The sequence below is a fragment of the Bacillus rossius genome (genome assembly GCF_032445375.1).
Source record: "Bacillus rossius redtenbacheri isolate Brsri chromosome 4 unlocalized genomic scaffold, Brsri_v3 Brsri_v3_scf4_2, whole genome shotgun sequence".
Taxonomy (NCBI): domain Eukaryota; kingdom Metazoa; phylum Arthropoda; class Insecta; order Phasmatodea; family Bacillidae; genus Bacillus; species Bacillus rossius.
The window spans coordinates 20271857-20289677 of NW_026962011.1; the positions used below are offsets into that span (position 1 = coordinate 20271857).

The 17821-nt window shown below is 36.3% G+C and overlaps 1 protein-coding gene across 1 annotated transcript in view; it reads left to right on the forward strand.

Annotated features, from left to right (window-relative positions):
• LOC134542327 (hemicentin-1-like) overlaps positions 1 to 17821 on the forward strand; it is a 369603-nt gene that overhangs the window by 203249 nt on the left and 148533 nt on the right. Inside the window, exon 4 of the mRNA XM_063386475.1 lies at positions 3014 to 3216. Coding sequence (XP_063242545.1) covers positions 3014 to 3216 — 203 coding nt within the window. The remainder of the gene's footprint in view (positions 1 to 3013; positions 3217 to 17821) is intronic.

Genomic DNA, 17821 nt, shown 5'->3' on the forward strand with positions numbered 1-17821 from the left:
GGACTACTACAACACTTAATCGGAATTAAGTTTCGCGTCCATTACGGTTTCCCGAGTGGTAACAAAAATTACTGAATATATTTGTACATTTAATTTGTATAAAATATTGATCCATAATACAATTACTGAATATATTTGTACATTTAATTTGTATAAAATATTGATCCATAATACATGTACAAATATCTTCAGTAATTACTGTTACCACTCAGGAAACGGTAATGGACGCGAAACTTAATTCCGATAAAGTGCTGTAGTAGTCCTACCGGCCGATGCGCGCTACTGCCTCGCACTTCCGCAATCCCTGTCATCACGTGACTGTTAGGCCAAATACTTGAATAACGCCCCAAAAACACGAAAGTATTTCTTCATAAGGAAGCGACTTCTATCCAATCAAAGAAATTGAAAAATTACATAATGTAAGTAGTGCTCCAGATACATAATAACTAAGTGGGAATGTAAAGACGTTCTTTCTATAATAACAATATTATAACGAAGATTTTATGCAAGTAAATTGAAAAATAACCCAACTTTCAAAATACATATTCATAAATTATTCGCCTGTTTTAGATATCAAAAGTTTCAACAATAACTCAGCGTGTGTATTTTCGATGTGGAATTCGATGAAAATTTTCTCCGCAAGAATTCGGGGTGTTCCTCCATAAAATAAAGCAACATTTTAATTTGCCTCTCACTCACACGAGATCGCCGAGCATCCATTATTTCAATAATACAATGACCGACCACGTGCAAACAACTCTAAACATTTAACTTCAAATATCCCGTAAAAATAATTTAAGAAATAAACATGTTTTCGTTTGCTAGATCACTTTTAAAATTACTTAAGATGTTTATAAATACTTTTATCAACATTGAAACATCTGGAAAGTATATTGTCTTATAAACTTTGTGTTTTTATTTATAAATTTGTTAGAAATATGAAGTGTTTTTTGTTGTAATGTTGCAGTTTTCATAATCTCATCTTCGCTGCCAGAAAAATTGCAGAGGGGGAAATCGTAACCCGAACTTTGCCGAGATAGTTAGGCCTCGTAACGATACCGCGCTTAGAATAGCAATTTCAGTACCTTTCGATTACGATCGTTCGGAACCGTGTGTTGCCGATCGGCCAGAGAGCTATATGTCGGAATCGATATCGAAATGTTCCGATAGAAAACGCTGGAAACTTTGAATAAACCCCCAGGTCTTGCGTTCAAGTCAATCCGTGCGACCAACAGAAACCGAGTGTTTTGCCACAGTGGTAGACTTGTTCGTTTAAAAGTTAAAATTTGTTCCTAAAAAAAAAGAATATCGAGTGTTCTATCATAGTTTTATAGTTTATTTTTATAATATGCTAGCTGACGTAACCGCGCTTCGCTTAGGAAATCCACAGGCGGCAAACATCACGCACCGCTTATTTAATATGCCCCTTCTCGTGGATACGCCACTGCCGCGCCTCAAATGAAAAAAAAAAAAAAACTAAGCAGTGCCCGTATGCGATGGCGAACGTACATCAGAAATAATTAAATTCTGCCACGAAAGGTTTTTCCCCCCTCAAAGTTTCACCTAGCCAGTGAAGATTTTTTTATTTTTGTGTTTCGAATGTCTGGTGTGCATAATCGCAATTCAATCGGATGAACCATGGGCCAACGCATAAAAGAGGAACTCGCAAAAAATAAAGTTAATATATGTGTAAATACTGATCATGTTATATTCTCGTGTGTAAAAATTTTCCTAATTAAATGATTGTCTTCGTGTGACCGTGAAATATTAATCACAATGTTTGCCATTTGTTACGTTTGCGTGCATTTTAGAAGCGGCAGACTGATAGTGAAGCGTATGAGTTTAGCGAGTGCGTATTCTGTTTTCCGTTTTTTTACGTTTCCGTGTCACTACGGAACGGGCCTTGTACCTGTATGCGCGAGTGTGTGACGTGGGGGCAGTGTTTACAGTCATGATCCATATGATTCGGGGTGCACTCACGTCTGCATTCGGGTACTTTCCAGGACGAGAAATTTTCAATTTGGGCGTCATTCATGTACATAGACAGAAAAAAACACGAAAACAAATTATCCTGCCTTCTTTAATGCAAATATCATAAACATTGTCATGTTAAATCTCATAATAGAGTGATAAAATAACATTTTATAGTTTAAATGTAGGGGGGTTAAAGTGTAAACGTTGACTACTACTATTCCAGATACATGTGTAAATAATTGTATTTTGAGGTTAAAAGTTTGGTGTAAAACTAATGTAAGTATTACCTGTAATATAAACACGGTGACGTAAATTTTGTGTTGTATACTTTAATATTGTAGCCGAGACATTTTTCAGTGAGAGAGATGTCGCGGATGCTATCGTCGCTCCTCTACTGTTTGCTTGATGTTAGCTGCAACCCGATCCTGTGGTTCTCCAGAGATCCATAGGAATATAGCGTAGCCCGAGGCTGTTTTCAAAAAAAAGCAGGGGCAAAGACTGTTTTCCACCCTGATTGGTTTTTCATTACAAGGGAAGATAGTTGAATATTCTCGGGTAACCCGGGGGGTGCGGGTGGGGTTGCAGACAGGGCCGGTGCAAGGTAAATAGGCGCCCTAGGCGAAAAACCTTAAAGCGCCCCCTCCCCCCCCCCCGCCGGACACCTCCAAAAAAAAAAAAATTCCTTGCCTCAAAATACATCACGTAAGCCTAAGATTTTGTCAACGATCAAATGTAAGCAGGCTTGAGTTTTTTTTTTTTTTTTTTTAATTATTACAAATCATAAACAGGTCACCGTGGACTTTTAAATAATTACTTATATCAATATGAACATTCCAAACTGTTACAAAAATCCATTTTCATCTAGTTTCAATAATCGTTAAACATATTGTATCAGCTGTTGTGTGTCGTGCTGCGCCGCCCCCAGCTACTTGGCGCCCTAGGCGGTTGCCTGGTTCGCCTGTATGGACGCGCCGGCCCTGCGGGTAACCCGGGGTGGGGGTGGGGGTGTGGTCTAAACAAGTGCGGGCGCCGGTTGCAGACTCGCGCGAAGGCGCCGCCGCCGCCGCCGCCGCCGACCCGGGCAGCACGGAGAGGACCCCGGGGGCGGGGCTGGGCCCGCCGCCGCGCGGCAGGGCCTCCGCGGAGCCCGTGTTCGACAACAACCTGGTGACCAACGTGACGGCGCAGCTGGGCGGTGCGGCCTTCCTGCGCTGCCGTGTGCGCAACCTGGGCGGGCGTCCGGTGAGTTCTCCTCTTCAGTACCCGGGAACCCTTCTCTTCACAGGCGAGAGAGCCGAACGCCCGATCGTGCATCTTCGGTTTTTTTTTTTTTGGTTCATTGTAAATAAATATGGCGATGTTGATAAAAAAATACTAATGATCAATTAGTAGGGACAGGAAAAAATTCGCGGGTTCAATGACCTGTAGGATGAACTTCATAGTTATACGTACTCTCGGTAAAATGTCACCCACCCATTGGCTGCTGTCTTGTGAGACGCCCCCCAACGTAGCAGCCCGTGATTCTATAAAGCGTTGGTTGGGTATTTCTTATTGGCTCGGAGTCATCCAGGTGAGTTGTGAGCCAATGGCGGAGGAAGCACTGAGGTATAACTATTTGTATTTTAGCCTATCGCGAAATGAATTCGTGAATTTTTCCGGTCTCTATCAATTAGGTTATGTTAACGTACGTTATAAATACTTTAAAACATTGTGGACGGTTGATTTGGTTAGGATAGCTACATCGAAGGTACGAAAAAAAAAACATGAACTTCGGGGAACTTCGGGTTTTGGCTCTCTCGTTTGTGAAAAGAAGGCTTCCCTCCATACCCGGATCAGACGTCCGCATCTCTGACGTCACGCCTTGTCCCCGGGGTCCGCGCTCGAGTCGGGGTGTGCGCAGTCACGTGACGATCAGGCTGAAAGCTCTCGGCACACGGCGTTCGGCAGGTGTTATTTTCGCGAATGGACATTATTTCACGCACGGATCGGAAGTGTGGAACCGTGGTGCCCCTAATTCCTCGTGGAAAATCTCATACGAAAGCAGGAGTTTAGTTTTTTTTTTTTTTTAATTATACCTCATTTCTGAATTTTTACGATGCTCGCGCACCATTAAATGAAATTTTGCACCAGATAAAAACAAAAGGCTCTGTACAAAAAAAAATTGTATACTGTGCTTTAAAAATTTTATACTTCAGTGGTTGATATTGAATACTGGTCCGCATAATTAAAAACGTTTATTTATTTTCAACATTAGTGGTATAAATTGTGATTATATAGATTTTCAAGTAAATATTCAAATGTTTTTTAATTAGAGTGTGCTGCATAATTAATTTGCTTTATATTTTATAAATTATTACATTATTTAATAAATGATATAAATTAATGAATTAGAATAAAAATTCAGCATATTTGTTGATTTTCATTTTTATATATGTTATCTCGGTTATTTTACTAAATTCAATAATGTTATACACTTATTTATATTAATACTGAATTGATAATATTAATATTGAATTTATATTTTGTTTAAAAAAAATTAAATTTATTTAAATACGCTAATGTATATTTGTTAATGATAGTGTTTATTACATTTTAATTTTATTATCTGAATGTATGTATTTTCACAGACACACTACAATGTTATTGCCTTCGACATAATTCCGGATATTTGTTGCCTCAAATAATATTTGACGAATTTTTTTGATAATACTGTATATTAAAATTAAAATAAATTTCAAAAACTCTTATGTTTAATTTTTTTGTTTTATTGTTTTTGTAGGCAATTAAATAATTTTATCGTTTTATATTGTTATTACTATTTTCATTTTGATAGTACGTCACTTGTAAAAAAAGCACTATCTTTTACCGTGTGATGAATGGATTTTAGGCCTACTTATGAAGGATTGGGAGGATGGTAATTTAAATAAGATTTTTGAGAGTTTAGCAGTGTTGGGTCATATGGTGACGTGGATTCGACTTACGAAAGATGTATTGGGTAAGGTACAGAAGAATAATTGTCAAGGGGCTGATATAAGTTAATTGTGAAACTCTGACGTCACCACGAACTTCAGCTGTTGCTTCCACTCGCCAACAGATGTCGCCACATGTTGTGTTCAAGTAAATATATCAATTTTATGTGTGAACACTTTAGCTCTTGCTATACGGAAACTGGTAGGAGTAATTTCGTGAAAGGAACGGGGTGGCTATCGTAACTTAGAAACACAAAAGATAGAATGTTCTGAGTTATGCACCTTCTATGTTTCGTTTTTTTAGGTTATGGTGATTCTTAAGTTGCGTGTTTCGGGGTTTGTGTGTTTATAAGTTAAAGGGTTTCCAAGTTATGACAGTTCTAAGTTTATGTTTATATGTTATGTGTGGATCCCAGTGGAATAGAATTTGATTTGGAACGGAAGTGTGTAAACACGGTGTTGCCATATGTGGACATGTCAGAAATCCCGAAATTATGGCGCATCCGCGTGATTCATCCGTAGCTATACATGGCTTTCGTGAACGTAGATAATTTTGCACCATGCCTACGTATTAAAAATAAAACTTTAAAATAGTATAACTATACTTAAAATCTTTGTTTTGATTTATAGTAGTAAAATGAAATTATATTAACTAAAAAAAACCTTTAAAATCATTAACTTTTTGACAATCCTTAATTAACATGTTGAGAGAGCGCAGCGTTCATCATACTTTAGAGACATAACAAATTGTTATCGTATATGCATACCACGCCATGAAATATAAAAGAATTTCATGATGACAATTTTTCTGTTGAATCTTAAATGTTGAATCAGCTTAAGGTCAAGGTTTTTTGTAGGAAGTGTTTAGATAACGATTTCTGTCGTTTAAGCAAAAACAAATAAACATACATAAACTTAGTATTAGAATATGTGTTGTAAGATATCTATTGGAGTGCAACTTAATACTTTAAAGATAGCGCTGCGTTCGTAATGCTTTAGACAACCAACAAAATGTTAAATATCTCTGACAACCGGTTTGTTCCATAACAATTTTCCTGGATAATAAATTAAAGGTATTATAGGGATTATTTCAAATAATTTTGCGTTATATTTCGTGTCCTAGTGTCGCATTATAAATTTATTTGCAACATGAGAACACGTGAATTTGCTCGTAACCGTAGTTACATCTTAACACTTCACTGTCAAGGTCTAAAAGACTCGCTCAAGTTTTTTACTTTTGTTTTAATGTGGGATTCAGAATGCTCTCACGATCGCAAGATGAGGGCTTTGCTAGACCTCAAGGGGAAGGGAAACTTTCTTGCATGATGGTGTTTCTCAACTGTTTTAAGGCATAGTAATTGATTGAATATTTTTTTTGGTTGAGGTCGACATGCTAAAATTATTCCTAATGGTTAATATGGTAACAGAAACTCAAGTCTCAAATTCGAAGTAATAAATTATACTTTTCATTACAAAACTTTAACTGTTTCAGTAAGTGTTATGTTAAATAAACTTATATTTTTTCCGAGGAGTTAGTTTTAGTATGTGATATTTCTCTTGAATGAAATCATTAAAACATTTTTTGGAGTAATAAAAATGTATTTATAATTTTATTTTAAACAATTTGATACTTTCGAACCAAATATATTTTTAAATCATAGCTCACAATAATTAGACAATTTTCGGAACTATATGATTGGGTGAAAACACTACAGAACGATATTTGGAAAATATAATGTTCAAGAAAATTTAAAAACTTTAATAAGGAATCAAAGCATTCAAATCAATTGAATAAAAATTATTTAAATTCTACGAGTTACACGCAGTGGTGGACCAAAATTTTAATTTTGAGGAAGGTACATAGATGTCAGGAAAATGTGGTTTTGGGGGGGGGGGCGGTAAGGGAATGTAACACCTACCATTTAAATGGGGAGTCCAAAATTTTGAAAAGAACAATTCCCTCTTAAAAGAATATTTAAACGCATGTCTGACGTCTTGAAAACTCGTGATAAAAACAATGGGTTTATTTGATTTTTAGATTACCAAAGTTTAAACGAAAAAACGCATCATGACTGTAGCACTAAAAAATAGGTGAAAATATACGTACATGTTTACAAAATCATCGTACCAACTTAAAAGGTCAGATATAGTCCGCAGTTTTTTTATAGCTCCAGGTCATTAGTTTAAGGGGAGTGTAGGGAATTGACCCCCGTCACCCCTCTCTTTGGATTGCCATTGTTTCCATCATTCCTCTCTTATTTCTCTGCACGTATTATTTGTTGCGAAAGTGCATGCACAAAAGAAGGATCAAGGATAAATTATTTGAATACCCAAATTTATTCGACTGCCTGAATATTTGAAGTTTTTTTTTTACCTCGAATAATTTGGGTAACATTAAAGAATTTATTAAACGGTCGTCATGATTGGTTAAATTTAAGTGGTAAGCATGGCAGCTTACACCGGAGGAAAGTGAAGCTATGAGTAATATGGCGGTTAGTGCGGTTGTCATGACGTTACAATTACTCTACTTTACAATTTAAAGCAGACCCAATTTCACCATGGTTTTTGTAATTGAGAAATGAACTTCACTTTAATAAAAAAATTAATATTTTCAGGATTTCGGTGATAAAAAATTAAATTAATAATGGCTCTAATTATAGCAAACGTGGCACGTTATTGTATAGCACAAAGTCACTTATTTTGAATATCAATGAGAAATTTGCCACAAAAAACGAGGAGCTAAATAGTATTAAATAGTTTCATTTGTCACAAAGTTAAACAAAAATTATCACCTTTTTTTGTTCATGAATTTGATTTACTGTAAGATGTCAGCCAATTTTTAAGTAGAGAGAGGTTTGCCATTTTGTCATATCTTGAAATGACGTAAATTTATTTTCACATTTTAATTCAGTGTAGCTTGTTTTCGTTGAAGTATTTTAGTTCCATTCTTTTAATCTTATACATATGATCATAATACAATTACTGAATAATAATTTTTTTTTTTTTACATCTGTGACCAACTCATAAGGTTCCCTTCATCTTTCTATTTTTCAAGCAGACGTTATAACAAATAAATTTATTTTTCTTTCATTTTTGAAGGGATAAGCTGGTGCATACTTATTCAACTTTCCACAAAAGTAAAATTCTTTGATATGCATGGAATTATTCTGCGTTTTGTGTGCATTTGTATAGCTAGATTTATTATTGTGAGCATTATGAATACAATTGAAGCTCCACAGTTACTTTTATGGGCTTCTTGAGTTGCGAGAATTGCACGTTTTGACTGCAACAACATTAAGAGAACAAATTCAGTTCTTTTTGGGTAAGTTTATTCAAGGCTCTCCATGATAAAATATATGACTTCCTTGGTTTATTGCTTGCTTTAAATAACATATAAAAAGTATTCCTTTCCATTAGATTGTGTGAATGAATCTTTGTTTTAAAGAAAATAATTCCTTTCGCATAAAAAATATTTGCATGAACTTAGACCAACTGCAATATTTATTTTATTGGTTATTGCTTTTAAAATATTTTTTTTATTCTAAGTCTGAATGTTTATCAAAACTACTTTGTGACTACATTTTATTTGTGTTGACCCAAAAGTGCATAACGCAATGACGCGTAAATTTCATTTGATCGTTCTATTTCGATGGATATCCCTAAAATATAACTATGCCATAAATCATCCATAAATGTTCTTGGTAATAAAATACATAACAAAAACGTTTCGTGTCTTTACGAAACAGGCACTTGGTGCCAACTCGTATCCAGCATTCTATTAGTCGATAAAATGCACAGAAAACGTTTTCCAATACGGTCCTCAAATGTGATAAAATATTGTGCAAAATATATAAATGTCCAGTGGAATGGGTCTTGGTCGGTTATTATTCGACTCAATTGTGTTATTGGCGAATTAACACAGTATTATTATAAATCTAAACACAGGTCTTAACTTACTAATGACAGAATAGTTCACTTATACACCAATCATAGCTCACTGACTAATTACAATAATAAACTTACATATATGAAGGACTATATGAAAATACCAGCAATCACAATAGAAAAATATTATAATTGTTTTTTCAGCCAATCAGCACTTAGTTGTAAAATGGTTCATAGTAGTTAATACAAACATTAATGCTAATCAACAATTAGTTGTAAAATATGTCTTATAGTTGTGAATACGAATATTAATCAATAATACATTTTGACATTGAATCAAAAATGTTGCAAAGTTTACAAATAATATCTTCCCAAATACTGACGTGGTTTATATTACTTAAAAATTCATCACATTTATTTATATAAAGGCAAGACGGTTTGAAGCCTTTTAAAGCCTCTCAAATCGTAATTACATTGTTTACTACAGGTCAGTATGAGAGATGTTCCGTTGTCTTCCAGGTGAACCAGTTAGAATTCTGAGGATGGAAGGTAATTACGTCTACCGTATAAATGTCCACATTCCGTGACATAGGCGCTTATTATTTACCAGCCACGCACCAAGGAGTTTCAGTGAAAGTCTGATAACGTCTATGCATCAATTTAACAAAATACAATATTTGTTTTTAATTACGCACCACATGTACATATCTGGGGAAAACAATGCATAATACTTTCAAATTGAGTTGAAAACGACCCCTATTCTTCCACTAGCTCATGTCAATATGCAGGAACAATTTGGGCGTCATACTATTGCTTCAATTCTTTTATTTTAATATATTTTAATACATATGACATTTGTAGAGTTTATTTTAATCACAACTAAGCAAAATGCCAAATTTCGAAATGAAAACCTTATTGCGACTGTAATTTGCACTTCAGGTTGAGGAACGAACAATTGGTTAGTCTGCTAGCATGCATAGTAATGGGTCAGAAGTACTTATTGAATGAACCACGGCAAGTGAGGGGTTTTGAAGGCTGGTACAGAGAAACACGTTTCCTTCGTTTTGAAAGATGTAAAGGTTCACCTGTATATGCCGAAGGAAATGCAAGTGGTCAGTTAATGGGCTATATAACAAAATGTGAAGCGCTAATTTACACTATTTCTGTTAAATAAGGTCTGCTATCATTCACTATTTTTTTTCAGCGAGTACTGTTAAAGACTGGTCTAATGACCATAACAAAAATTAATTAGTTCAGTAAGAGAACGTGTAAAGTAAAAGTGACAACCGAATAAAAATGTTAAAAATATATATTATAAAAAAAATAAAAATAATAATTTACAAAAAAAAACATATATATTACAATAATAATTTCAAAAATAATTTTCAACGTAAAAGAGACAAATATCCGCCAAATATTAGAAGATAAAACAAATGTCTGAATAATGTAAATAACAACACCGTTGAAAAATATCTGTGGAAAATACGTACCTTATGACAGTAACAAATAAATTAAATCAAACTAACTAATGTTTTTATTATAATAACTTGCAATTGCTGTATTAAGATTGATCTTTAAAAATTATTCCAAACAGATCTGGTATGAAATTGTAAAAAAAAAAAATGTGAGCTAGAGTTCACCAGTGATGTGTAAACATATAATCTAAGTAACAAGCAAGTTCGTGTGTTCTCATGTTAGTAATGTTGAAAATAAACTTATAATACGAAACTCGGACACGAAATTGAGAGTAGAATTCTTTTAAATAATGCTGAGTGCGATAAATATTCTAATCAATAAAATATTCGCTTTTCAAGTAAATAGCAAAATTTCTAGACGCGAATCACACACTTAATTTCTGCACCCACCGCTAGAATTCGCCTCCTGAATCATTAACTTTGCTTGCCGCCATTAACCGCAGATAGCGGCACGAAACAAACGTAAATTTTAAACTATTAGAAACGACTCGGATAAAAGTGAAAAAAGACTTGAAAAGGTCCTAAACCTCGTCTTTGTGCCTGATTTTTAACCAGGATTTTATTAAAGTCCTGTCCATATTTTTAAAATTCATTAAAGAGTTAATATTGTCAATATTTCACACACTTTAGAAGTTATATTTCTGCGGCATTACTAAAGTTTTAACCTGAAACATTCTAAAACACACATTATAACACTCAGTATGTGTTTCTATATTTGTTTTTGTTTACCCCCGAAAGGGAAAACAAGAGGAAGGTTTGATAAGAGCGAACACTAAAACAGTGTTGTGAGAAGTACACGAAATGTTTATTGAGGATATTACAAACGTGAACAAACAACACTCATAAAGACTTGTTCTTAAACAGCAATACGTAACGGACTTAAATCAGTCTAAATAATTACTACAAACAAATATTATTCTTATTGAAATGATTAAAAATTATAATTATAAAATATGATATAATGATACTAAACACAGTAAAATAAATTTCACTTGACGAGATATGAACCGCGTGCCTTGAAGTTAACAAGGACGTGCTTCAGAGCACGTGGCATTATGCAAAGAAAATATGTATTGTAATGGCCGTTTTCTTAGGTATTTAAAAGCTTTAGATTACTTTTTCTATTACTATTTTAGTAAGCCTTTTATATTCCGGGATAGTTCCATAAAGTTTCGTTTGTTATGTATCCTAACGTTCACGAAAGTGAATATATAAGATGTTATGTTGCTACACATGGGTCCGTTATCTTCGTCACCTTTCCGTTCATCGACTTCCGTTCCGTTTCCATGAAATTACTCCTACGAAATGCCTCATGCCGAGAGCTAAGATGTTTTTAAACATAAAAAAAAAAGGTTGTCTGTAACGTCGGTTTACGGACGATAGTTTAACGTGACGTCATAACAAAACATTGATGAAATTATTGCATACTTTTATGAATAAAATTGGATTTTTTTTTTGAATTATCACTATTTTGTGGATACAAAGGAGGAGTGAAATGAAATCTAAAATTTAAATGATAAATTTACTTTTATTTGCACTCATTAATTCAAATATGTTTGTTACTTTAACGAAGAGATTATTTCAACTATAACTTTAATACATGTTTGCTATTTAACTTCTTCCAATCTGTGATATTCTGTTAAGGATAGGACGATGATAGGAAAAGTAGGAAACGAATGGGAGTGTTTCAAGTTTAATGTGCCTCAAAACAGTCAAATCGATGGTTGTTTCAATCGAGTGGAAGAGAGATAGATGCGGCGCAAGCGTAAAATGAGCGTAACGGGACACTTTTTCGTGAGTGCAGCCGACGTTCATCGATTTATTAGACGTTGTCACGTCAAAAAAAAAAGGTAGTACTTTTATTGATTAGAATGAAACTAAAATAAAACCCCGAAAATAAAAAAGAAATATCCAGTATCAACGTAAATCAAAAATTAAAAAGAAAAAAATGACGTGACGGGCTTGCTAGCGGGTCTCGACTCGCCCCGTGCAACGGAGCACTCGCCCAGCTACTCGCTGGCCAACTCGCCCGAAGCGTCCGTCCGCCATGCGGGAGCTGTGGAGCCGCTGCGTCCTGGCGACAGCTCCCGTGCGCCATTGTGCGCGCCATGCCAGGGAAACGGAACACTGTCTCGTCGCGTGGCAGCCCTCTCCTCGTCTCCCCCCGCGGGGCTTTGGAGTCGTGTTCGCGCGGGCGCTTTTCACTCCGTAATCCACGTGCGTGTCTGCGTGACAATGGCCCCTTCTCTTCGGCTCATGAATACTGCATCAAGCGTCTCGTTCCCTGCGAACAAGGAAAATTCCGCAGTGTCTATACATATATAGTACTGTGTATGTATGTGTATAATATATATGTGTGTATAATGTGTATACGTGAATAATGTGTATATGTGTATAATGTGTTTATGTGTATGATATATAGGTAGGGACCGGAAAAATTCGCGGGTTCAATGACCTGCAGGATGAACTCCATGGTTCTACGTACACTCGGTAAAATGCCACCCACTCATTGGCTGCTGTCTTGTGAGACGTCCCAACGTAGCAGCCTGTGATTCGATAAAGCTTTGGTCGGGCGTTTCTAATTGGCCCAGAGTCACCCAGGTGAGTTGTGAGCCAATAGCAGAGGCAGCACTGAGGTGTAACTATTTGTATTTTAGCCTGTCGCGAATTGAACCCGCGAATTTTTCCTATCCCTATATATAGGTAGGGACCGGAAAAATTCGCGGGTTCAATGACCTGTAGGATGAACTTATATAGTTATACGTACTCTCGGTCAAATGTCACCCACCCGTTGGCTGCTGTCTTGCGAGACGCCCCAACGTAGCAGCCTGTGATTCGATAAAGCGTTGTTTGGGTGTTTCTTATTGGCCCAGAGTCATCCAGGTGAGTTGTGAGCCAATAGCAGAGGCAGCACTGAGGTATAACTATTTGTATTTTAGCCTATCGCGAAATGAATTCGCGAATTTTTCCGGTCTCTGTATATAGGTATGTGTGTAATGTGTATATGTGTATAATGTGTATATATGTACAATGTATTAGTGTGTATATAGCTTTTTAATCACAACAAAAGTTTATAGCATTCCCTTATTGATAGAATATCACATATAAATAATCAACTTCAGAATAATAGTGGTAAAGTTATATTATTAAATAACAAAATCACAACCTGCGTATCACAATTTAGTGATCATAAAAGCACAAATATTTACCTACAAACTCAAATTTTCTTTTCTTTATACGTGCACAAATACTGACTCTGTATTGCCTTACATCAATTCGAAATAAGGATAGAAAGGCAATCTGTAATGGGTACATAAGTTAACATCTCGCATAAAAAATGTTTTATGTTAGTTGATTATAGCCAAGCTTAGTGTTCCGTGTAATAAAACATGAAGAAAAAATTCCGAACATATTCTAGGAAATATATATATATATTTTTTTGTGCTGCGTTAAAAAAAATATATCTCATATCACCTTCAAGCACTTATAATAGGAAGAATTTTACCATGCCTCGCGCAACCAAGCCTCCAAATGAAAGACATCGTTTTTGTAGCATCAAGGTATTAATATTTTATTTTTCTCACTTAATCTACTTCTGAGATCAAAGTTGCAAACACGTTGAAGGGAAGTGGGACAACAGTGAAATAAATCACGGGCGCCGAACCGCTCACGGGAGACCTCAGTAGACCAAATAAGCTTTGTTCTTCAGTCTTCTAGCACGTCAGCCGTTCAGCTAACAAGACGTTTCGAGCAGATTTACGTAATTCCCCTAATAGCTATTATTCCTGCATTTCACTTAGATCCTGAGGAAAAAAAGTTAAGCTATTTATTTTCTTTCTGTCTCCTTATTTCAGACCCTTTACACAACAAGGGTCGCCTTAGAATGCCCTATTAGTCGAAGAAAATTACTTCGCTTCTTATCCATAGTTTTTTTTTTTTTTTTACATTTTTGTATGGTGTTAGTTTAGAAATTACTCCCGTTGGTCCTTCAGAAAGCTTTTATTTATTGTATGGTTTTCATCAGTTTTTGTGGCCACATAACTTTGTAGGATTGTAGCGCAACGCATTTAGTATTTGGTCCCGAAAAAATTATTAACATATTTAAAATTTTAGTTCAGTACAACCCGCTTACAATTTCTTAAATTTCTCCTAACTTCACATTCTAGGTATATCCGCCATTTTGTTAAATAGACGTATTGCTTGATATTTAAAAATTTTATATATTTAAAATTTAAATGAATAAATTCAGAACACTAAATCATAGATACATGTAATAAGTTATTACGAAAATCATTACACTATTTGATTAAATTAATATGCAAATAAACACAGACACCTCTGTTTTACGTTTTCGACGATCCTATTTCCAATCCCAGTTTTCCATTTATATTATTTGCCAAAACTGATATTAAAATTTTCTTTCAATTTTCAAAAAATAGCAATATAGTTTGTGTTTAAGAAATTAGAAATCTATAGATGAAATTCCCGTAGGTTTAGCCATCTTTGGATGTATGCTAAATTGGCTAATTGTCCGTGAAAAAATAATTGCTACTTTGGAAATGAATTTTTTTTTACCTATTATTCTTTAGATAAACTTGTAAAGAGCTACGTTAAGATGACATATTAAGTTATTAATAGTGGCTGAAAAATATTGCACAACATACGTTCTGTTTTTATATAAAAAGATAATTTTCTATTAGCTATTAACTTTTTTAAAGTTCCTTTCAAGTCTATGGCTAAGTTTTAAAACAATGACACTCATGCTGCAATTACAGCGCATCTTCCTAGTTAATGTTTTTCAAATTGACATTTTCTTCCAACGAGAACGTAGGCACGAATTGTAATTTTCGATATACCATAGTCAGTAACATTTGTGATTTCGTTTGTTGCTTTCGCCACCTCATGCTTAATTATGCTTCCCTCATTTACCGCAGATTAGGAACCTTATGTTGGAGCAGTAGGAATTCGCATTGCGTAAGTAGCTATTACATCATGTAAAAAGTTCCGCACGTATAAATGTGTCTGCCTTGACAGGAAAAATGCAGATTTTATTTTTGATAAAAATCTAGTATCTTTGTAAGTTAACCCTAAAATAATTTTTTAAAAAAAGTACATGGGTACATGGTTGCCTAGCGTGTTATAAGTGTGAAACTTCACAGATAGAAGTATAATAATGTATAAGAATGTGTGCAAGTATGCGAGAACGCTAGTATGCTAGTGCGCAAATATGCGTGTTTTCAAGTATGCGAGCTATAATGCGAACATACCATCGAGGGCACCACTCCCGAGTCCCTCCTTCCTCTCCACAAAATCAATCGCCTCTCACTCCTCATCGTTGCACTTTCCGTTACTCTCTGAGCGTTACTCTTTTATTTCGCTCTGATGACGTCATCGCCTCGTCTTAGCCCCGCAGGCCTTAGAGACAAGTCTTGTTTTCTCAAAAAAAAATTAATAAATAAATTCATCTTGGTGGAGTACTACTGTGTGTAGAGAAAATAAATAGGCGGCGATGTTAGAACCGAAAGCCAGTAAAGTGCTGCGAGTCACAATCTCTGGCCACTGTTGGCGCGTGGAAAGATCAAAGAAAGGTCGTGGTCCCCTCTCCAGCTTCACGGTTGCCACGTCACGCGAAGCGACCGTGTTACGTGCCCTGCCGGCCGCTCACAGCCCCGACCGAACCTAGGTCAGACTGCGATCCACAAAGCCTTTTACTGCCGGCAAACACCACCCCAACCCCCTTAAACCTCTCCCCCCCCCCCCCCTTAACAGCCACAACCTTCACCAATAGCCCTTTGTAAACCTCGCTTCCTCTCTTCCTCGCACTCGACGCAAAACGCATTCCCTCGACTTCCGGAGCAGTGCCCACCCCCTGGAGTTCTCGTCCGCCCGACAGACGAGGCATTCTGTGTCCGTGTGAGTCGCCGCCTCGCGCACAGCGTTCTGCCGTGGACATCCGTCCTTCGCCCGCGCGACCTGCAGCCGATCAGACGGCCCGAAGAATGCCAACCGTCCTTCAGGCGAAAACCTCGCCGAGCTCCAGCTTTCGACGGACGGACGGACGGATGAAATTATAACCTCAAAAATTGTCTGAAAGGTATTGTCCATGTTTATAACTTTCCCAGGAACACTTTTTAAGCTTGATGTTCGAAACAAAAATTTGTGTAAAACACAAACGTAATTAATAATGCACTGTGACACGTAATTATACTAAAATAAATATTTTACAGTTTGTTTAATCATTTATAGGTGTTCTTAGTCGGCAAACCAGTAAACCTTTCTTTACAAGAGATATTTTTTTACAAAAATGTAAGCCTGAATTGTAATTTGGCAGCATCCAAGGAGAAACATATTATGACGGACGTGACGGATAATTATGAGTACATCTTTGAAACCCACCTTCCAACCAAATAGGAAGGGGTCCCGTCCCCGACTCACCCTGGGTAACTATCAAAACTAATAAAAAGGAAAACCTGAAATATGTACTAAGCTCTAGAAAATTTACCCAAGTGGTCGAGCAAGCAAAAGGATTATAATCACAAACAATAACGGCTAGTCTTTGGCAAATTAAAATGAAAAAGCAGAGTAATATCAAGCAAAGTTTTAACAAACGCAACTTCATTTCCAGGCCTCATAGAAAATTGAAGATTCGTACATGGCATTTACCTATTTCTACCTTAACATATAACGCTAATAAAAAATCAGAGGTGTATACAAATTCAGAAACTACTGATAGAATATGAATAAATATGACAAAATGCAATTTAAATAACTGTATAATTAAGAAAGTTCAAATGTCCTACTGGGAGCCGGTTTTAAATATTTGCGCACGCCGATACATGCCTTCACGTCTTCCTGCTTAAACACGATCAGCTGTTAGCCGTGACCTTCACAAAATATAGACAGTACAGTCAAAGGCGTCGGGTATTGTCACTCTTTTTGCCGGGGGGCGTCACTAAAAATGTTTAGTTCCGTGGGCAAAAAGGGAATCCAAAATCAAAGTTTAAATTACAAATATCTTGACGTATGACGTTAATTCATACATAATTGTGCCGCACTCAAAGTTACTCAACGTCATACTAAGTAGCATACACTCGTTATATTTTCAGCATATCTAATGGGTAAGTCTAATCAGCACAAGCCAACTGTAAAACGTGCTTCGTAGATGAGAGCCCATTGCAAAAGTATGCTTCTTACGGATTTTCTTTTCTTGTTCCACAACCGCTAAACAAATACTACGTGTCGCCTCTTTACCTTAACGTCATTCTTGAAGGTATCGCAGCTCAATACGCCGCCGGGCAAGGCAAGGCCTCATCACTGGTGGTCCCGGCATGGGCTGGGCGGTGCAGAGTCGAAGCGGTTATGCTTGTCTCGCGGCGTGGTCCCTCCACACGTCCAGTCGCGGCGACTCCCAGTCCAACAGTCCCGCGGCCCACAGTTCACACCGCCACCGCTGGCACTCAGGCGCTGATGACGTCATCCGCGAAGCGAAGTACCGCTCCCAGTAGCCGGCCATAGAAA